The sequence below is a fragment of the Aspergillus terreus genome, genomic scaffold (assembly GCF_000149615.1).
Source record: "Aspergillus terreus NIH2624 scaffold_4 genomic scaffold, whole genome shotgun sequence".
In the NCBI taxonomy this organism is placed as follows: Eukaryota; Fungi; Ascomycota; class Eurotiomycetes; order Eurotiales; family Aspergillaceae; genus Aspergillus; species Aspergillus terreus.
This window is the reverse complement of record NT_165927.1, coordinates 525,120-550,513: the sequence shown is the minus strand read 5'-3', so window position 1 is coordinate 550,513 and position 25,394 is coordinate 525,120. Positions and strand designations below refer to the sequence as shown.

General features: G+C 54.5%; 7 protein-coding genes across 7 annotated transcripts; 3 read left to right on the top strand and 4 right to left on the bottom strand.

Moving 5' to 3' along the window:
- Window positions 1-1,716: 1,716 nt before the first annotated feature.
- Window positions 1,717-4,409, bottom strand: schA (serine/threonine protein kinase SCH9; the record flags this gene model as incomplete). The annotated part of the gene is made up of 2 exons (XM_001212160.1): window positions 1,717-3,142; window positions 3,196-4,409. 2 exons carry the CDS (start codon window positions 4,407-4,409, stop codon window positions 1,717-1,719), a joined length of 2,640 nt encoding a protein of 879 aa, XP_001212160.1.
- A 5,005-nt stretch (window positions 4,410-9,414) lies between these two features.
- On the top strand, window positions 9,415-11,326 carry ATEG_02981 (uncharacterized protein; the record flags this gene model as incomplete). Its single annotated transcript, XM_001212159.1, has 3 exons — window positions 9,415-9,463; window positions 9,582-10,656; window positions 10,717-11,326. The coding sequence occupies 3 exons, from the start codon at window positions 9,415-9,417 to the stop codon at window positions 11,324-11,326; spliced, it is 1,734 nt and encodes a 577-aa protein (XP_001212159.1).
- Window positions 11,327-11,989: 663 nt separating this feature from the next.
- On the bottom strand, window positions 11,990-12,867 carry ATEG_02980 (ESCRT-III subunit protein SNF7; the record flags this gene model as incomplete). Its single annotated transcript, XM_001212158.1, has 3 exons — window positions 11,990-12,323; window positions 12,416-12,620; window positions 12,693-12,867. 3 exons carry the CDS (start codon window positions 12,865-12,867, stop codon window positions 11,990-11,992), a joined length of 714 nt encoding a protein of 237 aa, XP_001212158.1.
- A 1,325-nt stretch (window positions 12,868-14,192) lies between these two features.
- On the bottom strand, window positions 14,193-16,125 carry ATEG_02979 (MFS transporter; the record flags this gene model as incomplete). The annotated part of the gene is made up of 4 exons (XM_001212157.1): window positions 14,193-14,937; window positions 14,996-15,272; window positions 15,337-15,713; window positions 15,779-16,125. 4 exons carry the CDS (start codon window positions 16,123-16,125, stop codon window positions 14,193-14,195), a joined length of 1,746 nt encoding a protein of 581 aa, XP_001212157.1.
- A 1,955-nt stretch (window positions 16,126-18,080) lies between these two features.
- On the top strand, window positions 18,081-19,530 carry ATEG_02978 (putative 3-beta hydroxysteroid dehydrogenase/isomerase family protein; the record flags this gene model as incomplete). Its single annotated transcript, XM_001212156.1, has 2 exons — window positions 18,081-18,306; window positions 18,380-19,530. The coding sequence occupies 2 exons, from the start codon at window positions 18,081-18,083 to the stop codon at window positions 19,528-19,530; spliced, it is 1,377 nt and encodes a 458-aa protein (XP_001212156.1).
- Window positions 19,531-20,190: 660 nt separating this feature from the next.
- Window positions 20,191-20,908, bottom strand: ATEG_02977 (pre-mRNA-splicing factor SPF27 family protein; the record flags this gene model as incomplete). Its single annotated transcript, XM_001212155.1, has 2 exons — window positions 20,191-20,813; window positions 20,872-20,908. 2 exons carry the CDS (start codon window positions 20,906-20,908, stop codon window positions 20,191-20,193), a joined length of 660 nt encoding a protein of 219 aa, XP_001212155.1.
- Window positions 20,909-21,718: 810 nt separating this feature from the next.
- On the top strand, window positions 21,719-24,041 carry ATEG_02976 (neutral/alkaline ceramidase; the record flags this gene model as incomplete). Its single annotated transcript, XM_001212154.1, has 2 exons — window positions 21,719-21,912; window positions 21,965-24,041. The coding sequence occupies 2 exons, from the start codon at window positions 21,719-21,721 to the stop codon at window positions 24,039-24,041; spliced, it is 2,271 nt and encodes a 756-aa protein (XP_001212154.1).
- Between the last annotated feature and the right edge of the window lie 1,353 nt (window positions 24,042-25,394).

Here is a 25,394-nt window from a genome sequence, read left to right as displayed (position 1 = left end):
ACACCGCCAGTTCCCCCAATGTAACCATTCTATTTTTACCAGGTATATCATCCGGACCCCGGCACGCATGCATATGTATGCAAGCTTGTCAGCTTCCTCGCATTCCCTCGTGCAGACCAACCCTTACCCACAGCATATACGGAGTATAAATCAACCCCAACTGCACTCCTCGCTTCGACGTCTCTGCATCTCCGAGGCCCACATTCATATTCCCCTCCAACACGACGACTGCACGGAACAACCACCCAAGGCTGAAACCGCGCAGCCTGTCTAGCCGCGTTTCACCAAGGTACTCCGTAGCCCGCACTGACTCGACCGTCCACGGCGGAATCGATCGGATCCCTGCCTCCCATACTTGGGACTACAGTACGTACTCCTACTCCGCTCCCTCCAGTAGGCAAGTCTTAGCTACTCCTGAGTCGTGAGAAGTGGGTCGAATTTACGATCCCAAATCGTGCATGTCTCATTCTTGCGTCTGGGTGGTCCCGAAGTCTATCTATTATTCTTGGGCATTCGGTGCAGAAAAGGACATCTTCGGGACCGGGCCCAGGAACAGCGGCCGGCGCGCCGCCTGTTCAGTGCGAGCAGGAGCAGCGGGGGATGTATCGGAGTCCTGCGGAGACGGAGTCCGCCCGCCCGCCCACACCTCTCTCTCTTTGCACGATGGAGTTGATGGATGTACGTATGTACAAGATACGAATGTAGTAACGATCCGTTAATCTTATCAACCTGAGCATGTCTAGCTCGCTTCGCGTCCTCACGACCAAATCAGCCCGCAACTCCCGTACTTTGTATACCGACACGGTCAACGACACACCATACGAACGGAGCAGAATACGATCGAGAATGGCTTCAGCCACCCCGTATACTAGGTCGATACCTCGTGTACTCCGTACGCCGCCGCCCCGTATCCCCACCGACAATCCGTGATAGGAGACCAACACCACATCACCTCTTCTGCCAATCAGACCGCCATGTGCGCTGGTAAGGCACAGGTACCCCGAAGATCGTCATCTGCATGCTCGGGGGAACGTGCCGTCGTCTTGGCGGCGTGCTGGTTCTGGTTCCTCCCGCGTGATGGCGGACTGAACATACCCGATGCTGGAGTCCACTTATCATATCAGTGTGCTTCAATAGGCCGTCGAGTCTTCGCTGTCAATATGCCTGGAGCGGATTGTCCAATATATATTCCGATAATACGCACTTACTGGACACTACATCAAAGGTTTACCGCACTATTATAGCAGAACATCCATTCGTTCATCACATACATATGTATCAACACCGGCTACCTGCGCCATGGGCCGCCTGAACGCCTACACCACCCCCGTACCATACTCGTTCTTCGTGGTCCTACCATGCAGTCGTCGAAAGAAAACAAAGATGCATTGGGCGGCGTATCAGAAGGAAAACCGAACCAGTCGAACACGACGAAGAGAGCAGCGACACAGCTGCCGGATATCAAAAATATAACAGACCAACACCAGAAGCATAGGAAGCCAACCAATCTCTAGCTGGATGGTCTGAACGCGTTAGGAAAGCCAAGACCCAAAGATTAAGACGCATCTGGGCGATGAGGATAATCAAAGTATTCAACTGAAGCCACAATGTTGGTAGTAGAAAAGGAACACCAAATTTTGAGCCCCAACAAAGGCATGTACAAACAGCAATGGATATATGCAGAATTCAAAACTCCATATCATGCATCAGACATAATCACATGTCAAAGTTGTCGTCAACGTTGAAAATCTCATGCTCGCCTCCCTCGCTAGTCTTCTGGACCCCACTCATTCGGTGGTGGTCCACAGAGTTACCAGCCCGATGAGAGCGCTGCCATGATTCCGTATCCTCGTCCATTTGGTCCGGAGCATCATGTTTGATGTGATGGTCGATTGTGCTTTCGTTGACAAAGGTGAACCCTTTGAAGTTGGCCTGCATCCCGGGGGAGAGTGGTGTCGAGGCAGGCATGAAGCTGTTGGCCACTGCAGCGGCCCGATCGTTCAACGAGTTGTTCAGCGCATTCGTGAACTCCGGGTCAAAGTTGGATGTGTCCGTCTCGGAATCAAGTTTCGGCTTGAACGGTGGGATGACCTCCTTGCGACTCAGGGCCTCCCAGTCAATATCATGGAAGAACGGATGGGCCATGAGCTCCTTCGCATCATCGTTGGCGCCCAGTCGGTGCCGCGGGTTGCGATTGAGCAGACCCTTGACGAAGTTCCTTCCTTCCGTGCTCAGAGCATCTCTAGGGAACCGAACTTTCCCAAAGGCGATGTTCTTATACATCTGCTGGGTGTCTTCGGCATAGAAGGGGCTCCAACCACAGCACATCTCAAACACGAGAACACCCAGCGACCAGAAGTCGACCATCTTGGTGTATCCTTGTTCGTCAAGCAGAACTTCGGGCGCAAGATATTCGGTCGTTCCACAGAACGTATTGGTGGTGTCGTTCTGCGTCAGGTTGGCCTTGGACAGACCAAAGTCGCAGAGCGCGATGTGGCCATTCGCGTCTAGCAGGATGTTCTCGGGCTTCAGATCGCGGTATACAATGTCGTGATCATGAAGATGCTGGAGAGCGAGAATTAACTCGGCGATGTAGAATTTGGCGCGTGCTTCATGGAACCGCCCTTCCTTCTGCAGATGCCAGAAGAGCTCGCCCCCGGACATGTAGTCCGTGACTAGGTAGAGATCGGTGGGCGTCTGGAAGGAAAACTTGAGGCCGACGATAAACGGAGAGGCGGACATGGCGGTCCGGACCAGGATGTTACGCTCTCCCAGAGTATGTGCGACTTCCTTCTTCTGAATGATCACCTTCTTCGACAACACCTTCATGGCGTAAATGCGCTGGGTGTCGTTCTTCTTCACTTGATACACCTGACCAAAGGTACCTTTACCGATAAGTTTCAGGAGCGTGAAGTCGTTCGGCCCGACTTGCTTCTTTTCCGTTTCCTCGAAGCGCACTTCCAGATGGATTTCGCCAGACACCTGAGAGTCACCAGCTCCGCGAGCGGACAAAGGATACCATCCATCGAGTCGACCGTTCTCCTTCAGGTTGACGCATATCCGTACGTGACCCAGGAAAGCCTCTTGGTTGTTGCGATCGTACACCGACACGTCGATTTCGGACTGATCACCGAAAACATCACTACAAGGGTGGTTAGTATATCGTCAATGCTCGAAAAAGCCGAGAAGACGTACAATGTCGCCTCATGGTTCCAATGAGGATCCGTAACCGGAGCCCGACTCCGAGGATCATGGGAATCCATGGAACTGTTGTGGCTGCTTTGGCGGCTCTTCATGGGAATCGCCATTGGGCGCCCAGCCTCCCGGTCTGAGCGTTCCTGCTCCTGCTTCTGTCTCTCCATCGACTCCTCTTCCTCATCCTTGGCACTCTTGGAGATGCACTCGTTCCATTCAAACACGCAGACGACATACGGGTCATATCCGGGCCGCAGCCCTCGGCCCTCGGAGATCTTGACATAGAGCTTGCCCTTCTGGGAGGCAACCGGGGGACCGGTTGAGGGGCTGTCGGGTTCGGAGGGGAACGCCTGTTCTAGTTTTCCAGTAATCTCATCGGTGGACTTGTCCATCTCGTCAGACTGCGACTGGCCCTCTTCGGGGGGGTCAGGGGAAGCGGTGGGGGTTTTCTGTTCGGATTGAGAGCCTTCGTTGGACATAGCTCGCGGGGTCAGAGGAGGGGTATTCTTTAGACGCAAAAGTTCAGACACGTTCCCAGTTAGCTTCGCCAAATTCTCAGAGGACATTGAAACATGTGGCTTTTCGTGTTCGAAGAGGGGGGCGTCCGACAAGGACATGACATCTGAGGTACACGGCAGCGAAGGGTTGGAGAAATGAGAGGCAAGGACAGGGTCATCCGAAACACTGGAAACGGGAAGGGAAGTATGGCGACGGGTTGATGGGTCAGAGGAAGAAGGGGTGTTTCCCGACACAGAGAGATAATTCTTCAACGCGGTGAATATCGATCCGACCCCCTGAGACGGGGCCGAGGAACCCAGCTCAACATCATCCGGCTCTTTCTGCAAAAGGGAGTATGCGGGACAATAAGGGGGAGTGGGTAGATTCGTAGGGGGCATCGCCCCCGGAGGATATTCCTTTGCGCCGGGGTATTTGTCGCGAGGAGCGGAGGACGGTTGGTACCCCGAAGCCTCGTCACGCTCCATCATGACAAAGGACCCCGAAGAGGAGGAAGTGTGGCCAGAGCTTGAATCATCCCGGGTCCCTGCATCATCTGCGCGTGACTGTACATTGTGGGCGGATGCCGATTTCGACGAAGGAAAGAGAAGGGTATCGGAACAACGGCGTTGATCACCAGAGGAAGCACCAACCTGAAGAAAGCTATGCATGATGGACGGCAAACGCTTGTCCGATAGATCAGGTTGCGGAGTGGCCATTCCAGAGGGACTTGGACTACCTGAGCCAATATGATCCTCATCCTGCAGACCATCGCTGGAGGGGGTTAGCCGTGGAGCAAAAAAAATGTTGAATTGAAGAGCGATGATGGGAGAGATATAAGCGATGGGGCTTGTGTTTGCCACGGGAGGAAACCCGGAAGAGTGGAGAGGGTTGGGAGGCGAGAAAAGTAGGAAGTAGCTGAGGGATGTGCCTTTCGTCTCCGAATGGCATCGGGAGCGCCCCCTGTAGTACAGACAGGCATCCCCGCGGGCGGGCAATTGGGCAGGGAAAAAAATGGGGTTCGATAGGCTCGAACAGAAGAACCAAAGACTTTATGACTCACCTGTGCGAAATTGGCTGCCTTAACAGATCTGCATCACCGTGCAGCTCAGTTCCATTTTGAGCGGCAGCCATGATTATATTTCCATTCGGACTCTCGATCTTTCCACCTGGAACACAGGGACGACTGGGAAGTGGCGACAACCGATTCAGGCGGAGAGCCACAAGGAGATGGCGAAAAGATCTATCGAGGTCACGAAAGCCGAAGGAGAGGATTGAGAGTCACTAGTTGAGTCCAAGACCCGTTGAGGGGAAAAATTGGTCTTGACGAAAAAGACTTTTCTTGGACTCGGCGGTAGTGGACTAGGAAGTTTGCGGGAGTATGATCCGATCGGGTTCGGATCGCACGAGAAAGGGAGGGGTAGAAGAGAGCGGGATGAGGGGGAGGCGGGACTAGGGATTCTGTTCGGTAAATTGTTAAAAGTTGGGTTCTCCAGTGCGGACAGATCGAATAATAATAATAATGACGAAGGAGGGGGGAAGCGAAAGAATCACGGTGAGAAAAGAAGCCGAGCGAAAGAAGACATGATTCCACAGGGGTAAAATAGGAATAGTCGTCTGGAAGGCAACGGAAGTCGACCATGGATGGTGGATATTACTCAGACAAAACCCAAGAGTGACTAAGAAGAGAAATGGGTCCAGCCGGTGGAAGAGAGGTCGAACACTTACCCCGACTTTCAATTCGTATTCTCTGTGAGAATGTTTGTTCCCTTTTTTGTGGAAAGCACAAATAATGGCTGTGTGGATGAGGCACCCGGATGACTGCCTGGACCAGTCAAAGAAGCCGGGTTGGCCTTGGGGTACTCCGTATAGATCGTATCGTGGTGATTCACCGATAATTCTCCTGCCCCCAGGAATCCAGACGGACTCTAGAGAATCGGGGGGGAGGCGCCGTAATAAAATAGGCAGTCACTGGACACGAATTAGAACTCAGGCCAACCAATTTCCTATTAGGAAACGCAACAGGACAAAAGAAAAGAAAATAAAGAAAGCCAGGCAGGGGAGGTATTTTGGGGAAAGGGTGGTGGCGTTGCAGAGGGAAAAGCTGAGACCAAAGACATACATAAGCTGCCGCTGATGCCGCTGAATGGGCTGCAGGGCATCCAACTGGAGAGCACTAATTCTCCGTCCGAAGCAATGACACGACGACAAATCGTCTCCGGTATGCGGATGAGGGGCTTGGAGGGCCACTTCTGACCAAGAGGGTAAGCTGGGCACCTCACAGCGGAGAGCTGACAATCAGGTTGCAATAGTCTGCAGAGGGGGGGAGCGATAGTGAGAGGGTGGAGGATGACGAGGAGCGGGTGTGTTGTATGTTGTATGGATGATATACGGAGTATAAAGTAGGTATGAAGTAGGTATGGAGGATATATAGTAGTAAGAATCAAGAACCCGTTGGCGTTGATCTGCACGAACTTGATCGATTGTTAATATACCAGTTGTAGAACCCCGAAAAGGTAATCGGTCCTGATCGATTGTTTTTCTCTTTTGACTTTGTGCACCCTCCTTAATTATGTCTGGCACGGTGGCTCATCAGAAATTATTGGGATGTTGAGATCCAAGGTCGACAGTCGGAAGAATTAGGTCGATTCCAGGAGTGGCGGTCTCCCTCCTCCCGTGGGTGGCCTATCCGTTTTGGGTTCCTCGCAAAAGGAGAAGACCAGAGAGGGAAAAAAAGACCTCACAGTTGGTGGAGATGCCGGGCCAGATGGACAAATGGTAATCAGAGCGATGGATCCATCAGGAGAGCGGGTGAGGTCAAGTCGGAACCACATTTCTTGAAAAAGGGACAGGAGAAAAGGTCGCGAATATGTAGGGGATGATGTTATTCATCAACAAGTATGAAAGACCGGATTTTGCGCGGATAATAAAAATCTGGTATAGTCATACTACTAAGAATAATCATAGGGACGATGACAGCACAGGTCGGATGATGATCTACAACTGGTAGTCGGTGCGAGGCGCCCTTTCATCCGGTCTGTCATTCCAACAAGAATGTGATCTCGTCTCCCACGCCCATGGTTGGGGTGTGCGACATGAAGGAGGGCAGCACGGGGAAACGGCCAACTTCCTGGATGGGGGAGGGCCCCCCACGGTCGCCTCCTGGCCACTCCATCATGAATATTCATGCGATGAACCCGTCTGGTAGGGTTTCTATATCCACGCTCTCTTTCCCGTGAACTGCCTGGTAACCTCGTCAAACCCCGACTGATTTGGCATTTACCTGGTTACTGGGTTGAGGTACCTGCGATCCCCTTCCTCTCCCCCCTCTCCCCCCAACGTCATCGTGGATCTAGATGAATACCGCGACATACCGCCGTTTCCACCCTTATCAGAATCGCGCCTTCACAACAACTCGGTCGCCCTTGTCTCCTCACGCTAACCCCTCCCTCAGCCACCGTCGTGCAGCACGGACTGCTTGACTCCGAGGCGCGCGCTCTACCCAACTTTCTTGCCACCTCCTCCTTGAAAGCTGTCTGCTATCGGTCGGTCGGAGGAGGGTGGGGTGCATGAATGCCTTCGTCTACTGCAACCGTCGATGGGGCCGGTCCTTGATGGATGGCTGTGATTGATCAAAGATTATCGATATTCCAGTAACCCGATCATACTCCGTACTGCGCCCGAGCCCCTCAAGTCGCGTAGGCCTTCGGAAGGGCCACCAACCTCCAGGACCGGAGATCTCCAAAGATTGACTGCTATCAATCGTAGCGTCCATGGGTGGCTCTCGTCGAATCTGTTCTCGAAGTCCCAGCATTCACCGAACAAACCCTCTGAAAGGGTTGGGCTGGCTCAGACGTGGTACAGACCGGTCTTTTTGAGCGGCTGTGGCTGGGCCGTACCGCACTTCTGTTGACCTGAAACTTCCATACTCTCCCGTTCTCGTAGTCTCGCAGTCAGAGACTGCTACAGCGACCATAGCTTCTTCCACATGCGAATCTGGAGACAGTGCGCGTTTGGGTGGTACCAAAAACGCCAGGCGTGTCAGAAGTAACCGCCGGGAATCAATATCAAACACTCGTAGCTTGTCTCAGCGCAAATGGCGCGGAGTACCCGAGACCGTGATCTCCTTGCGGCTGCACATCATAGGCTGCTAGGAGCTCACGACCCGAGGGGTGGTACGCGCGGTGGCACGCGCGGTGACACCAGGACAGTGCAGCTGCCAGCCTCAGGTCGGGTGTTTTGCAATGTGCCCGAGCTCTAGGCCCTTGGGATGATTTGACGGACAGATCATCCGGGCCTCACGGTTGACCTCGAGGAATGCGGACGGGCGCGTCGATCGGCGTGTGTGGGTAATGTTAGGGAGAGTTGCAGCCGGGCATAAAGTTGACTCATTGAACTAAACACATCTCCCGATTAATCGAAATCCTGGTCGATGCTTCGGGAACCCCTCATCCCCAGTAAGTCGTGGCAGCCAGTGATCGGGATGGGAAAAGATCTCCCGAACCTCCCTTCCATTCCTGACACGATATTTACCATAGCTCCCTGAGTTCCGTCAATCATGATTTCATCTCTCCGGCCTGGGCAAGCGAGGATCGTGCATGGGGCGAACTGGTCACTGCGCAGTCAGTCGGCCAGTCATCTGCAAGATGCAGTGTGGTTGTGTAAGGGATCGGCGATAACTACGCAGTGCAGAGTACTCCGTAGTTCTCGTCAACCACTCGTAGTCGTACTTAGGTAGGTACTGAGTTCTGCAATGGACGTATCCACGGGCCTACTGCTCAAGTCTCAATCCAACACGATACTTCGACGTCGGGACGCGACAGGTTCGTGTAGATCGGTTGGGGAGCTTACAGGGTACTGCTGCGCCGTTGATGCCACCGCGCATACTCCTCTCCTCCGCCGTGGCTTGCATTGGTGGATGGACAAGACGCGGATCCCGTCTTGATTAGAGATCGCCGTCACCATAATCGGCAGCATCTTGGGACATTCCCGGTGGAAAAGGAGGGTGAGGTATTGTATTCCAGAAGTCTCGTTTCAGACACCGTTTCTCTCCGGGACATGTGAAATGATCCAAGTCTGCAGGAAGTCAGGGATCGATCACCCAGATCGACGACTGCCAGAAGCCTGTTCATGTGCATAATGCAGGTGAATAGGCCTGATAGACCTGATCTCTGACTCTTCGATATGAAGCTCAGTTGGCATTCCAACCCAGCAAATCGTCTTCTGCGTTCAAATCCAGGGATCCCGTGAGGTCTGTTACTTCTTTCTATAGATCAAAAGTGACGGCGTCAAGAGAGATCCTATATCGCCGATACGGCATTCTGATTCGACCATCATCTTGCCCTGAAGAATGAGCATTGTACCATGGTCCCGGACGCTCACATGGAGGGGAAAAGGCAGTGACATCATCGGACAGCACCCTTCATCTCCCAATAAGAATGGCCGACGGCCATCCCGATAGGCTAGGGCATAGGGCAATCTGTCATCGGAGCGGAGACCACCGGGTCCCCCGCACGTGGCCGCGATCGTGCAACCTGAGGCACCAACCGGTCGAGGCCTCCTTCACGTGACTTATACCGGATCCCGGGGAAAGTCCTCCTCCGCCCAGCGTCGGTGCGATGCTGCGGAAAGGAAACGATCCAGGGCCATCCAATCCATCAGCACCCGTGCCCGCCCTGTTGTTTGGCGTCCTTCCCCACTCACCAGGCATTTGCTGCTATCGCCATGGCGAGGAAACTGCGAGCGGCTGCCCAAGCAGCCGCGCAATCATTGAGTACGTTGTCGCCCCCCTTCCCTTCGATTTTCTCGTGCTCGTGTACCGTTTCGTCGACATCCGTTCTCCGGGCCAACGCGCACCATGACCATCACCGTGTATGCTAACTACCTCCCAGGGAATGCACCCCCTGCGATCCCCGATGGCTCAGACGAGGAAATGGCGGAGGCACCCCCGTCGCGCGACCCCTCCGTGGCCCCAGAAGACACAGGAGACGCGTCCGAAAAAGATCCCGACGTCGAGCCTCCCTCCGAGCCGGCCCAAGAGGAGGAACCCGACGCTGCGCCCACCCCCGTCGCGGCGGAAACCCACCCGCCGTCGCGCGGAGACACACCAACTCGCTCCGTGGGCCGCCCGGCCATCCCGCGAAAACGCCGTATCGGTCGTCCGCCGAAGAACCGCCCACCCGACTGGGATGCGCCGGACGGATCTGCGCCGCCGCAGATCCATGTGAGCACGCCCGTGAAGCGCCGCCGTGGGCGGCCCGCGGCCAGTGGTGGTCGGTGGGGGCGCAACCGGGGCCCGTCGCATGTCACCCAGGTGCCTATCGACAAGGAGGGAAACATGATGGACGTGATTGACGATGAAGTCGCCGTGCCAGGCGACCCTGAAGGCGATACCAAGGTCGATAAGAACGGCCATTTGCAGGGGGACCGCGAGTACCGTGTGCGCACGTTTACGATCCTCAACAGGGGCGATCGTCTGTACATGTTGTCGACGGAGCCGGCGCGTTGTATTGGTTTCAGGGATTCGTACCTGTTCTTCCAGAAGCACAAGTTCCTCTACAAGATTATCATCGACGACGATGCGAAACGCGACCTGATCGAGAGAGAGGTCATCCCGCATTCTTACAAGGGCCGTGCCATCGGTGTGGTCACTGCTCGATCCGTCTTCCGGGAGTTCGGCGCGAAGATTATCGTTGGCGGCAGGAAGATTATCGATGACTACAACGTGAAGGCTGCGCGGGAGCGTGGGGATGTCGAGGGTGAGCTGGCGGTGCCGGAGGACAAACTCCCGCCCCCCGGCGAACCCTACAACAGGAACCAGTACGTCGCGTGGCATGGAGCGAGTAGTGTTTATCACACACAGACACCTGCCGCCCCGCTACCAACGGGCAAGGCTGTGGACTCTAAGAAACGGAGAGTGACGGTGACTGGAGATAATTGGATGCTCGAGCATGCTCGGGAAGCTAGGTATGCAACCTTCTATCTGTCGTTCGTTGTGCACGATAGACTAATGTTTTTAACCTGCAGCAATTATAACGCAATTCTTACAAACACCCGTCGCGCCAATCTGGAGGGCACGTACGATATACACACCAACGTCATGCAGTACCCCAAGATCATGCAGCCGACGCACGCCCGGTGGGAACGTTTGCCGCCCCCCGATCCCCGTGTGGCCGCCAAACTCACCAAGGAGATGTCATCTCTTACCCTCACCAATGGCGTTGATGAAGATGAAACCGCGCCCGAGGAACCCACTGCAGCCTCGGTCGAGGATGAGACCCAGAACAAGGCAGAAGACACGCCCAAAGAATCCATCTTCTCCACCATTCCGGCTGCCCTCTCCCGTCGCTTTGCTATCAGCGACATCTACTACGAAACGCCACCATATTCCAATATGGGCGTTCCTGGTCCAGATGGTGACGTTCACGATCTGGGCACGAACGGTCTGATCAGCGCCGCCAACGCGACCCACCCCGAGTTTGTCAGCCCCGAGATTCTCGAAGAACTGCCAGCCGAATGCAAGGAGGCGCTCGTGGAGGCGGCCACGCGAGAGTGGGAATGGAAATCCAAATGGCGCAGTGAGGCCACGGACGGAGCCCGGACGACGCCTCTGAAGAGTTATGCCTGGTTTCCATGAAGGCGCGTCTCTTTTCCCTTCGAATCATTCATCAGCTTTCGTTCTTGCTTAGCCCCTTCTTTCTTATCTTGTCTTCGGTACGGGCGGGTTTCCGGGCGGCACGAGAAAATGGAGTTCAGATGTGTTTTGATCACGGTGTCATTATTTCTTCCTCCTTAATACCTTCATCACCTTTCCTGAGGCTGTGTTGGACGGGTTTGCTTTTCCCTGTATCATGTCAGATTGAATTCCGCTAGACAGCTCAGGGGGACTTCCAATATGAATGCATGAGTTACTGGAATTTTATCCTTGGTATTCAACATTACATTTCGTTTCTTGCTTGTAGGACGGGAAGGAAAAGATAAAGGCGTGTCTCGGTTAGACATGGCTTTGGCGTAGATACAAAACGTAACATGTTTATGACGGCCCAAAAAGCAAAAGGATAGACGCCCTTGAACACGAACGCGGCGATATAAAGCCTTACTCGATTCTGCAGCAGTGTAGTGGAAAAGCAACGTTCAACGTTCATTCAATCATGCAGGTAAACTCCGAGTCACCACAAACAAACTTCAATAACGGCATGACGGTTTATCCGGGAAGGCGTGTGAGGGTGTTTAGGATGAGACAACGCTAGGATAACAGATAGAAAGGGAGATCTCAGGGACGAAGAAGTAGAACACCGATCTATCCCATGGCCATCTCGGCCCGTAGCTTTTCCAGCTCGGCCTCCTCGTCTTCCTCTTGCGCGGGTTGTTTGCCTGTAGTGACTGCATAGAAACGTGTGTTAGCTTCGGTTGCGCACATGGGAGGCCGCCGAGGTGGGGGGAAGGGAGTCTTACGTTCGCCCTTGGCTGCGGAGGGCAACATGTTGATCTGGTCGGCGACGGGCACCGTGCCTGTCTTGAGCATGCGTTCGTCCATGGCCTCCTGCTCGAGGCCCTCGAGCTCGCGGTCCAGCTCGGTCTCGTCGGGCTGTTCGCCGATCGAGCCCGAGGTGATAGCCTGGGCGATTTCCTCGCTGAGCTGGTGTTGTTCTCGGAGTTGGTCCCTGGAGTGAGCCCGGTAGTTAGCAGCCGATCGATCCCGTCCATCCCCGCAGCAGCAACGTACATAGTCTCATCGACCTTGTCGATGGTCATTTTACCGTGGATCTGGGTCATGGCGGTGCTGGCGGTCTTCAATGCGTTCAGCGTCTCCTGGTTGATATTCGCCGCCTCGATGGAGTATATCTGCTGTTCGAGCTGGGCGATCTGCGCCGTCGTCTGTTCGAGGTTCTTCTCGTGGACCTTTTTTCGTCGCAGGGCCGCCTTGGCCGCTGGATGCTGTTAGCCTGTCTCGTTGCCTCATGCTCTCTCTACTACGTGATGGTGTATGGGAGAGTTCGCACCATTCTTATTCGTCGCCACGTTCCGCTTCGCAACAGCCTCCTGCTCCTCCATCTGGTGCTCCAGGTGCTTCTCGCGCTTCTGGAGCATGTCCAGCTGCTCGCGCAGCATCAGGATCGCGTTCTTGGGCGCATCCTTGCGCTTCTGCGCGGCCGATCCGCCGAACCACGACCACATGGTGACGAGACGAGAGGAATATGTCTAAAGGTGAGGGATGCAGGGGGAGGTCTCGGGAGTGGATGTTCGAGCCCGCGGGGGTCTATCGGCGGCGGTGGTCTGCTCGTTGAGGTATGGAAATCGGTGGAAGGCGTTGGTGCCAAGACAGCACGGGGATGGAGGGGTCGAGACGGCAGGTCGACGGGGATCACTGGGGAGAGTCCGTGGATCCTTGAGAAGTTATCGGTCGGGGGGACGATGAGGATGGTGAGAATGGACGGAAATCGCACTAGATAGCAGCGTTGGGAGGGCGTGAGAAAGAGAGATAGAGAGAAGAGGAGCGGGAATGGACGTTTTCCCCTCGTTGGCCTATGACATACGCGGTAAGCCTATCGGAGGGATCCGGTCACGTGGACGCGAATGAGGCAGGTGACTAAGCCGCCTGCGCTCACCACCAGGCAGATGGTTATCATCCATCGTTCTTTGTTTTGAGCGCTGCCTACACGGGGCCACGTCGTCGCCGTCAATTATGGATGACTGTGGAGGTCATAGCATCGAGCGATGAATGTTCCCCCGCCCTCTACACACGCATTCCTGTCAGATCTGCCCTCTGCGCCGGTGGACTCCAAAGTGCGATTTCTAGGCTGGTGCGTGAGCCCGTTGTAACTGGTTGCTTTCTATGCGGATCGAATTCTCCAATGCCGCTCGATTGCAGACTATGTGACCAACATCAACTGATAAGCCATGCGATGTCTAGCGTAAGAACGTATAACATCAATACCGGCCACTTAACCCTAGAGCACAACTATCCCCGGCGTAGACCATCACAGCCTGTGCCGAGCGTGTCGGTTGACATCGATGCGGTCCTGGAGACAGTGACATCGGAAGAGCTGCGTGTGGGCGCGTGGGTCAATGTGGTCGGGTACGTGAGGAGGTCAACCGAGCAGCGGGGTTCTATCTACGTGGAAGCTGTGATGCTTTTCCCTGCTGGACCGATTGTGCTGGGCGAGTACGAGCGGATCCTGCATGATTCACTCGAGGTTGAACGATGGGTGCAGCGGCCGACGTGAGGCGCTTATCTGTACGAGTGTTTGAGACTGGAGACAAAGGGAAACAGGTTGATCTATTATTCATTAGGATTTCTGTCACTGCACGTAATTGCATGTTAGGAAAGATATGTGCCACGGGTAGAACCAAATGTACGCCTCTAAGGAAGCCAATCTCGTGCCGATGAATAAGCCTAGGCGCCAATGATGAAGTGAATGAGGATAGCTTTTGGTGTGGTGTCTTCGTAAACGTCATACTTCATGTCCAATAGACGTCGAAGTGTAGAGTGATGATATTGATTAGACCTCCATCTTTTCCTTCTCCGGTTCGGTGCTCGTGTTCGCGTGCGCCTGCGCGCCCTGCAGTCGCTCCAAAAGTCGCTTTCGTTTCCCTTCCAACCGGCGCTTGTCTTCTTGCATCCGACTGATCAGAGCACTCTTTTCGCGGATCTTGTAACCGTACTTGTAGAACACGATCGGGATGGGGATGATGATAACCTCTAACAAGCCGAGAAGGGTTCCAGACCAGTTGGGGCCAATACCCGCGTACAGGTAAGATCCAACCAAGGGGAGCACACCACCCAGAATGGATCTGACGACAGAGTTTCCGGCCATCGCCGATGCGGCATAAACCCCGTAGCTGTACGCGAGGTAGTTAGACGCATAGATGAAAACGCCCGTGTTGCCTGCACCGAACGCGACCCCTGCCAGGATCGGGGCAATCCAGTGGATCGAAGCAGGTGCGCATGTCCACGCGAACCAAAGCTCTCCGGCGGGAATCAAGAAGGCTGAAATGCAAACGATCGAGACCATAGCCTCCGGGTATACCTTGCCCGTCTCGGGATCCTTCGGATGGTTGTTGATCATGCGACGGATGAAAGGCTCGCAAGAGATTGTAATCAGACTGCCTACACCAATGCCCAAGAAGGCAAGACCAGAAAGACCCAGAGACCACCCACGAATGTCGCGGAAGACGATGGGATAGGCGGTGAAACAGAGGTACAGAATGCCGTACACGATCGCGATGTAGATGTTCCAGAAAATACTGCAACGCGTGTCAGTCCATATGTGATGGGGATAACTGGGTGAAGAAGGAAATTTACCAGATAGGTTCGGTGGCTGCCATGACAAAGGGTCGACTGAGGTTGATCTTCAGCACCTCGGCCAGACCAATCTTCTGGTCATATCGACTCCACCATCTCGGTTCGTCGGTCTCTTTGCGTAGACGGGCGGCTTTCTTCTGTAGGATGATAGGACTATATGTTTCCCGCATGATCAGGGAGAACGCCAAAGCAACTCCACTAAAGATCATGGCGATCCAGTTCATCCATCGCCAACCCAGGTACTGCGTCACGAAACCTCCAATGATCGGTCCAATCACTGGAGCGAGCGTTGTAAGTCTCAGCTGAATTGATTGACAGTGCGGAAGGGGACTAATACGCACCTGGTCCGTTTACTGGCCCAATACTCCAAATGGACATGGCGAGGGCACGTTGCTCATCCGTGACGAGGTCTGACACCATTCCTGGTGCGGTTGAGATCATGACACTGCCAAACAGAGCGCCAAAGAATCGCACGATAATGAGCGTCTCCACCGATTTGGCCAGCGCGCATGGGATGATCAAGATGGTAAAGAGAGACAGACAGAGCACGGACACTGGTTTTCTGCCATACACTTCGCTCAGGGGCGCCATGAACATGGACCCAATGGCCAGGCCGATCAGATAAAAGGTCAATCCTAGTGTGACGATAATATTGGAGGTTTCGAAATCCGCGGCGATGTCAGCGATACCAGAAGTGTACGAGGTCGAATATAGAACCCTAATTGTGAAGAAGGCAAGTGTCAGTCACGGTGATCATGGCTAAAGAGCTGCGCAAGCACGCACACTGTGAGTGTATTCCAAGAGAGAAATGTCATGGCCATGGCCTTGTATTTGATCGTCCAATTCTTGGGATTCTCCGGGTCGTCTTCTGACTCAAAGTCCACTTCATAGTTAGGATCGCTTGTGCCCGTGGTCCCAATTGAGGTCACCCTTCTGGTCAAATCCGGGTTGGGGTCTGAAAGTCGCGAGATCCGTCTCGACAGTTCCTCTACCAGCGCCTCGGCCTGGTCAGTGTCCTCGGAGGTGGTAGAACCATCGAGAGTATGGGTGTCCACCTCCATGGACTCCTCCTGAGAATGTTTGGGCCATTTTTGCGCCTCTTCGGGGGTTTGATGCTGAGGGGCAGACATGGTCGCAAAGGGCGCTGCGACGTTCTGCGCGAGAGGCGATCCAAGACGATGAGAACAAAGAGGATCTACTCTATGGAGCGGTTTGGCTAACCCGAGGGGCAGTCGAGTAGAAGCTATGTCCCTGGGAGTTGGGAGTGTTAGGTCAAACGACCGAAGAGGAAGGCCAGAAGGAAGTATAGTACTTGGAAAAGAAGAAGAAGAAGAAGACTACCGAGGGGAGAATTGGCAGTTTTATTTAACCTGAATCACCGACCTAAACAAGTGGGGCATCTGTGAATATCAAATTTCTAGTCTGCTGTTATACGGAGCAGTACTTAGGGTCTTTCTTTAGTGTACCAGACCATCAGCATGTCGCTGATAAGGCGTAGCCGGCATCTATCCCGGTCAAGTTCGCTTGAAAGGCCGATCCCTGACTACAACATCCCTGCCGACACCTCCAACAAGAGAGCCCAAGGGTTGATATTCCCTTTTCATCGCCAGAAACCGAGGCTGTCAGACCCTCTCGCCCCCCACATTCTTCTGGCATGGATGCTCGGTAAGCCGCCGAATTAGGTACACCACGTCGTTATGGATGCAGATATTTGTTTGCGTCCTGTGATGCAGCCCGTGTTTGGATGAAAGATGGTAATGCTGATAGTTGGATGGTCGGGCTTTGCTTCGACTGTGCAGGGAACGTGGGTGCGATGCATGGCAGAGAATACGTGGTGCACCTTTGCTTTCGTCGGATGAATAATACCACGGGATACATCCATGAGGAGCCTTCACCTACGGAGTAGCTATGAGTAGCAATGCGATCAATCCCTCACGACCGACTGAGGTACGTACTCTTGAACCCACCCGAGTCGAATGATTCTCCAGAACCTCTTATCCCCCGGACCCAGTCTGTGGACATGGAACCCGAGAGTTTATTATCATTATCATCCCCAGATCCCACGACATCGACTCCACTGGACGAGAAGGGCATTCAATTCCACAGGCCTTGATGACTCGTCGACAACAACGGCTCTGAATCATCCTGCGTCCACCTGGGAGGGGTATCTCCACTAAGCGTTCGAGACTTTGGGTCCCGTTCGCCGCCCGTGCCGGTTTGCCGAACAGGTTTTTGATACAGGTTGAAAACAGGTCGCAAGGGGGAAAGCCAGAGGATGATCGGTCGATACAGGATGTGAGTCTGGTAGAGGAGCCGTTGCCATTGGGTATCCATGCGGTCACAATATCTGGGCGATGTAGGAGGACATGGTCGACTCTATGTGTACGACTGATGGTGTACCTGATTAGTAATTCCAGATAGAAGTAACTACTAAACCACCAGGCACACCAAGCCATATGTATAATCAGATGCAAGAAAGCCATGGATGCCTACTTTCTGCACATTGGCTTCCAATTTATACCGCGATATTCTCCTAAAGGCTTATCGACAAGGAAATGTTCGAGAAACCGGATAGAAGACGAGTCACCACGGAAGGGAAATTTCCCCGAAGTGGGACCGAGAACCTACTCCGTACTACTGTAAACAACCAAAAAGATTCGAATGTCGCTGTCAACTACCAAAACGGCGCACAACATCAACGGACCCCCTGATGAGACCCTTAAAAAAGGTCGTCTGCATCTTCCCGAGGGGTCGATCGGTGCCGTACCAATGAGCGACCTCTCCGAGGGTGACGCTGTCGTGTGCAGTGGAGATTCTTAATGTCGGCTGCTCTAACCGAAGCTACTAAGTCTGGAACGTACTCCGTAAAGGGGCGTGCTGACTGGGGCTGCGCCTCTAAGCGATGCTTCAAGAGGCGGTGGTCAAGTTCTTAATACACAGCCTCGCTGGCCTTTGAGGCTTCGTCGATTTGCTTTTTGTTGTCCACGCACGTGGGCACCCTTCACGAGACGAATACCTGGGATCATTCGGCCCTGTCTATATACCGGTGCGACTCGATCCAATCTCCGGCGGGCGTCATCTCAAAATGTTCCTTCTACTAGCTGGTATCGCCGCTTTGGCTATCCTCTATCTCTACCATGTCAACCGAGGAATGTGCGCCGTCCCCGCCGAAGCTCTCGCGCTGTCCCCTCGGCGCTGGACCGTGGAGGAGATCAAAGCTGCCTACGACGAGGCGGCCAGATCGCCGGTCGATGTGAGCAAGGGTCTTCCTCCCAAGCAAAACCGTCGCTATATTGTTGTGGGTGGATCTGGTGAGTCTCCCGTCCCACTGGCATTGATCTCACGCTGGGGCGTTTTCAAATCAATGCAGCTGACAGATACCAGGACTGGTGGGCAATTGGATCGTGAGACACCTTCTCATGCGCGGCGAAACCCCCGCCGCGGTGCGTGTCCTTGATCTCAAACCACCCCAGCGCGAACTCCTTGACCAGGGCGTGTCCTTCGTCCAGACCAATGTCACGGATGAGAAGGCCGTGCTGAGCGCATTCGCGCAGAAATGGTCGCCAGACGTTGTGGATCTCCCCCTGAGTGTTTTCCACTGCGCCGCGGTCATCCGACCTGCTGAGCGTCACCCTGCCTTTCTCCCCTTGTGTTGGAAGGTGAACGTCGGGGGAACCGTGAATGTGTTGAATGCCGCCAAGCAGTTCGGTGCCAGCTGCATGATTGCGACTTCCTCAGGGTCCGTCGCTATCCGTCGCCCGTCTTGGTGGATCGCCCCCTGGCAGATGGTGCCCAGGTTTCTGGTGCAGGTCATCGGGGACTCGACTGACGTGCCGAAAGAGCACGACCAGTTCTTCGGCAACTATGCGGTGGCTAAAGCAGAGGCAGAGAGGATCGTCCGTTCCGCGGACGACCTGAAGTCCAACTTCCGGACCGGTTGCATCCGCCCCACGAATGGAATCTACGGCATTGGCGCGGACGACAGCGCAACGGTCACGGGCCAGTACCTGCGCTCCGGCGGCAATCCCAGCTGGACCTACGATGTCATCCACAGCTTCGTCAACGCCGAGAACGTCTCCCTCGCCCATCTGCTCTACGAACAGCGTCTGATCGAACATACTGACCGCCCCGACGAGCGGCCGAACATCGGTGGCCAGGCCTTTGTCGTCTCTGATCCCAACCCCGCCGTCGCCTTTAGCGATGTCTACCTTCTCCTCACGACCTTGTCCAAGACGCCCGTGAGCTTCCCTCGCGTCCCCGCTATCCCCTTCGTCCTCCTCTCGCATCTGGTCGAATGGTACGCGCTCTTCCAGCACACGTATTGCCCCTGGCTGCCGAGAGTGCAGGGTGATCTGGCCCAGATGCAACCGGCACTCTTCTTCATTGCGAATGTGCATACCTTTGCCGACGACTCGCGCGCGCGCAAGTCCCCCGAACAGGGTGGTCTGGGTTATGCGCCGGCGATTACTACGCTGGGCGGGATGTGCAAGCAGCTGGTGGAATGGAACCTGGATGTCAAGGCGACTGCGCCCTGAGGTTTGATGCGCTCCTGCATTTGATGGTCGATCTACTGTACGGTGCTGTAAACGAATGTATGACGAAATAGGTGAATATATCAGTCAAACCTTACTATAGGCAATACGCACAGTTTGTCAAGGGTACTGATCGCACGAGGAATTACAGCATTGTAGAAAGTATATATTGAGCTGCTAGACTCTATTCAGTAGCAACGACTATCAAATAACCTTGTACAGGAATGAGACAGGGAGAGGGACCGGGTCGCGTATCTGCGTCGCTGTTGCTAGACAGTGGCCATGGAGCGGGATGTTAGATAGGAGAAGCCGAGCTGGCAAAGCTAGGTAGATGGATGCTCTACCGTGGTCGAATCCGCTGTCTCAGGTGCAAACTCTCACGGATGACGGGGTCTGGGCAATAGTACCGGAGGTTCGATTCCCTGTCCTTGCAATCATGCTCTGCCTGAGTCCTGGCGCGGCGGTATCCACATCCGCTCCAGCATGCCCGCCCTGTACCATGATGTCTGCCAGTGGAAGCTCAAACCCCCCAAACTCGCAGAGAGCCCAGTAATCCACCCAATGTGCGGAGCAGCAAGCATCGGACCCAAATCCGTTTGAGGTAGTCGTCGCGAGGTACAGCAGGGAGGGTGTGTGACGTGTGTTCACGAAATACCAAACAAATTACCGGGCCTGCTGCTGCGCGAGCTGACGCCTCTGCTCAAGAATCTGCAAACGCAGCGTCTCCGCCGCGAGCTCCACATCCAGCGTAGCGCCGACACCCTTCTTCCACGTCTCCTCCAAGCCGACCAGCTCGCCCTTGCTCGCCTCCTGGGCGATCTTGCGCTGCTTGTTGACCGACTCGGCGGCCTCCTTCGTCTCCGCCAGCTCCTTCTCCAGCCCGCGCAGGATATCCTCCAGCTGCGCGTTCCCGATCAGCCAGGCGTTCTTGCCGTGTTCTTCCAGCAGCGCCAGGTTCTCGTGCCGCATGGACAGATGCGAGCTGGCCGTGTAGGCCTTCTGCAGGGTGCGGCGCCATTCGTCCAGGTCGGGAGTCGCGCCTGGACCCGCGTCGGCGGACCGCGTCGGCGGCTCCGGTGCTTCGTAGCGAGACACGTCAATGCCCCCTGTCAACGGCTGGCCGGCGGCCTTGCGCTCCAGCTCTTGCTGGATGAGAGGCGAGAATTTGGGCTCTTCGAAGTTGGGGATCGATGGGTGGAGGGTCGATGAGTAGTCGGCCGGGAGCTCGGCGGCGACGAGCTTCTCTGCTTCTGCGCGAGCTCGTGCGGACGGCGCAGGGTCGATGTCTGCGGGTGGTTAGTCGTGGTTTGTCGGAAGGTAGTGTTATGAGATTGGGTCACTTACAGGGAAGGGAGTCGTGCGATTCGTTGATTATGGGCATATTGGAGGGATTGATCGATATTATCGGGGGGAAAGGGGGACAAGAACTGAAGAGTATGTCGTGGTTTGAGATGATATGATTCTGCTGGTGCAGGCGGTGGCACAAGCAGATGACTAAGCCTCGGCACAACCAGGCACAATCACTTGTGTATCATCATTACATAATCTTTCCCAAAGGGGAAATTCATCCATACAACTCAAACTCCGCTGAGCTGACGGACTGCTCATGTGCCCTTCTTTCTCTTCACATGTCCTGCAATATCGTCTCTTTAATCTAAAATGTTCCCCTCCGGCTTTTGGTCACCGACCTGTTCGTGATCGACACGCGACGAGGGCCCTATACAGAGTTGCAGTGAGCGTCTAGCCTACTTTTTCGTGCTTCTCCACTCGCAGGAATGCCCTACAGCTAATGCCGACTCCTCAGCAACCCCCTGTCGATTGACCAGCACCCTTGTTGCCGGTGTTTGGGATTACGTCGAGGAATGCCCGTCGAGCGGGGGAAGAGACATCCTACCCAAATCAGTCTAGGTGCCCGCGATAAGACGGGATGGATCCGAATGACGATGTCACCCTCCGTTCCCAATAGAGCCATCCTTCAGCCTTCGCTTGCGAGCTGATGAGCGACCGGACTGGTCACTTGTTCGTGCAAGTCCTGAGAGATCGTCGCGCCTCGGCTTGAGAATCATCTTCAGCGAGTCGCAAGGGAAAATAAGTGCTCGCTGAATCCCGAGTCTTTGGTTGCTGAAATCCAGCGACTCGCAATACAACCTGCGGTCAGGTTTTTACTATATAATCCAACCTGTCTTGCACCATGGCGAGCCATAGGCTTAGTATCGCCTTCGGTGGAACCTTTATTATTGCGATCGTATCTCTGCTCTTCCTTTCGTTCGTCCGTGACATCGACGAGCTTCCCGGTTTGGACGCCAGGTACCAGTGGGCAGACCGGGAGTTTGCTGCAGATGACAGTGTCTTCCTTCTGGGAGCCGGAAAGGCCGACATCACAGGGTACATGGACCTATCTTCTTCTATTCCCGTTTCTCATGCTGAATGCGTTTAGGCCTGTCGTCGAGGTAGCGTTCGGGGGTTATGCCAGCCTGACTCAGGTCGGAACTGGCCTCCGACAGAGAATCTTCTCGCGTGCTTTCATCGTAGCAAACCCGAGAAACCCGAATGATACCTTCGTCTACCTGATCATCGACTCCTTGACGGGAGATACTGCAGTGCGCCATGGGGTTCTCGAGGGCCTTGCCAGCTGGGGTGGTGACTATGTGCGGTATGGTGAACACAATGTCGCCCTCACTGGCACCCATTCGCATTCGGGACCGGGCGCGTGGATGAACTATCTCCTTCCGCAGATTCCCAACTTGGGCTTTGATAAACAGAGCTATCAGGCCATTGTAGACGGGGTTTTGCTGTCCATCAAACGGGCTCACGAAAGCTTGTCTCCTGGGCGTCTCCGATTTGGCTCCATCGACCTTGAGGGCGCAAATGTCAATCGAAGCCCGTACTCCTATGATCACAATCCCGAAGAGGAAAAGGCGCGGTATTCCGCTAATGTGGACAAGACGATGACGCTCCTGCGCTTCGATCGGGTCGCAGACAATAAAACTACGGCCGTGCTCACATTCTTCCCCGTACACGGCACATCCATGTATAATAACAACACGTTGGTGTCCGGGGACAATAAAGGAGTGGCGGCGTACCTCTTCGAAAGGAGCGCTCAGGGCGACGAAAAGTTTGCCGAGAACTTCATTGCCGGCTTTTCCCAGTCGAACGTCGGTGACACGTCTCCGAATATCCTGGGAGCGTGGTGTGAGGATGGCTCTGGCCAGATGTGTCGGTATTCAGACAGTACTTGTGGAGGTAAGACAGAGGACTGCCACGGCCGCGGCCCTTATTTCCGAGAAAAGGACAACGGCGCAAAGAGCTGCTTTGAGATTGGCCGCCTCCAATACCAGGCTGCGAGCAAACTGTATGATCAGTTGAGCTCCAGCCCCGTCCAGATCCTCAAGAACTCCGACGTACGCGCCTTCCATGTCTACCACGACCTGTCAAACTACACTTTCATATCACCATTCAATTCCAACACGGTCAAAACGTGCCCTGCTGCACTGGGATACTCCTTTGCTGGCGGCACAACCGATGGCCCAGGGGCGTTCGATTTCACCCAAAACGGCACGGGTCCGGCAGAGTCCAATCCATTATGGAAGATCGCCCGAGCTTTTCTCCATCAGCCAACAAAGGAGCAGCAGGCATGCCAGAAACCAAAGGATGTGCTCCTAGATGTGGGCTACATGACGAAGCCATATCCGTGGGACCCCAACATTGTGGACATACAAGTGCTCAGAGTGGGCCAGTTATTCATCATCATTTCAACCAGCGAAGCAACCACGATGTCCGGCCGGCGCTGGAAGGATGCCATTGCCAAAGGGGCAAAGGAAGTGTTGTCTGTTGAGGAGCCACTGGTAGTCCTTGGCGCCCCATCGAACAGCTACGCGCACTATGTGGCCACCGAGGAAGAGTATAACGTCCAGCGGTACGAGGGTGCCTCCACCCTCTATGGGCCCAACACGCTTGCGGCCTATGTGAACCTGACTCTCACATACTTGCCATATCTAGGCGACAGTGCTGGACTCCCGCAAATCCCCGCGGGGCCCCAGCCACCAATCAATACAGAAAGGTCACTGTCATTCATAACAGAGGTCGTTTATGACAATAGTCCCCTCGGGAAAAATTTTGGAGATCTCCTTTCGTCCTCGGGTGGCAGTACCTACAGACCAGGCGACATTGTAAATGCAACGTTCGTTGGAGCCAACCCCCGGAATAATCTGCGACTTGAGTCGACATTTGCTGCTGTCGAGCGGCAAAAGTCTGGCTCCAATGATTGGGAAGTCGTGCGTACGGACAAAGACTGGAATCTGGTGTACAACTGGAAGAGGACGAACACCATACTGGGGCATAGCGAAGTGACGATTCAATGGCAGATCGAGGACGACTTCTACAATATCGGGGACCCTCACACGCTTCAGGACGGAACATATCGCCTCCACTACTATGGAGATTTCAAGAGCGCCCAGGGTGACATTGGCGCCTTCGAAGGAATAGGTCCCTCGTTCAAGGTTGTGTCCAGCTAGACACATGTAGGGCGGACTCGATGCACGACATACCAGCCTCTTTCTTTCATGCTCTCTTTTGTTCGTTCAGCTACAGCGGAGTTGTTATATATCACGTCGATGGCTAACATTAATCTACCGGAGAAGAGCTGGTTTTTGAAATATGAATGCTGTAATACATTGCTTGATCCGATTGTCCCCTAGTCGGTCAATCCAGCAATGTAAAGCCCATGTCTTTGTTCGATCATCCGCAAATAGTCTCCGTCGTTCTATTTTCGTAGAATGCGAGGTCCCTGATCTCTTGTGTTTCACCACTGCGACCCCAGCGCCAATCGAGGCCGTTGCTGCAGCGCTTCTTTGTCGCGCGCCAACGTGCTCCCTCGACAACCAACCATCCTCTCCTCGAAGCATCGAGTCGTCGTTGACAACGCTCTGTTTGAAAGCAGGCAGGCAGTCCAGCTGTCAAGGCGCCAAACAAAGACGCTAACGCCCTGATCCTGGAGTGTTTAAAGAGGACTTCCCTCATTCCAGCTTCTGCCTTCCGTTTCATTCTCATCCGTTTCTCTTTCAACTCCGTTCATTCAGTACTCTAATCGTCCATATTCAGCATGCGCAACGGCCCCAGCTGAAAAAACATGTTATGTCGATCGACCATGTTATAATAACCCTGTATTCGCTCGTTAATCCCTGGCTCGATCTTCGTCAATCGTTCCCCTTTTCTGTCGTCAACCAAATCACCGAATGGAAGATGCGGTTGCTTCGTCTGTCACTCGCTGTCTCCCTTCTCTCCTCATCTTCCTCGGCTGGCCCGATTCCCATAGCTGTCCCCAGCTTAGTGCGCAGGTGGTGGGATCGGGGGACCTACAACTCCAAAACTGACCCGTATGAGCCAGTCTCATCAGTCAAACTGCACAACCTTGACGCTGTGCCCCTGTCGACCTGTGACGCCGACGATGGAACCTTCTCCGTCGTCCCCGTGACGCCAAAACATGCTCAGGCCTCGGACCCAGCCATCGTGGCCCTGACTTTTGACGACAATGGGGCGGTCACGCCGTCTACCACTGCTCCTCCTCCACCTCCACCGTCGTCAACTTCGACCCCGGAGCCTCCTCCTCCTCTGCAGCCAACAAGCACTGCACCACAACTGCCTTCGTCGTCGTCGCCGCCTCCTCCTCCACCAGCTCCAGCGATAACAGGCATGACTACCTCTGGCTCACGGTCCTTCACAACCGTCACCGTTCTTGTAACCGTGACGGCCGACGACCCTCCCGCCGAAACCATCACCGAAACCTCGACAGTCACCGCGTCGTACTCGAGCCCCACTTCCTCATCGACATCCTCGTTCTCCTCGTGGACCGTGCATCTGCCCTCGGG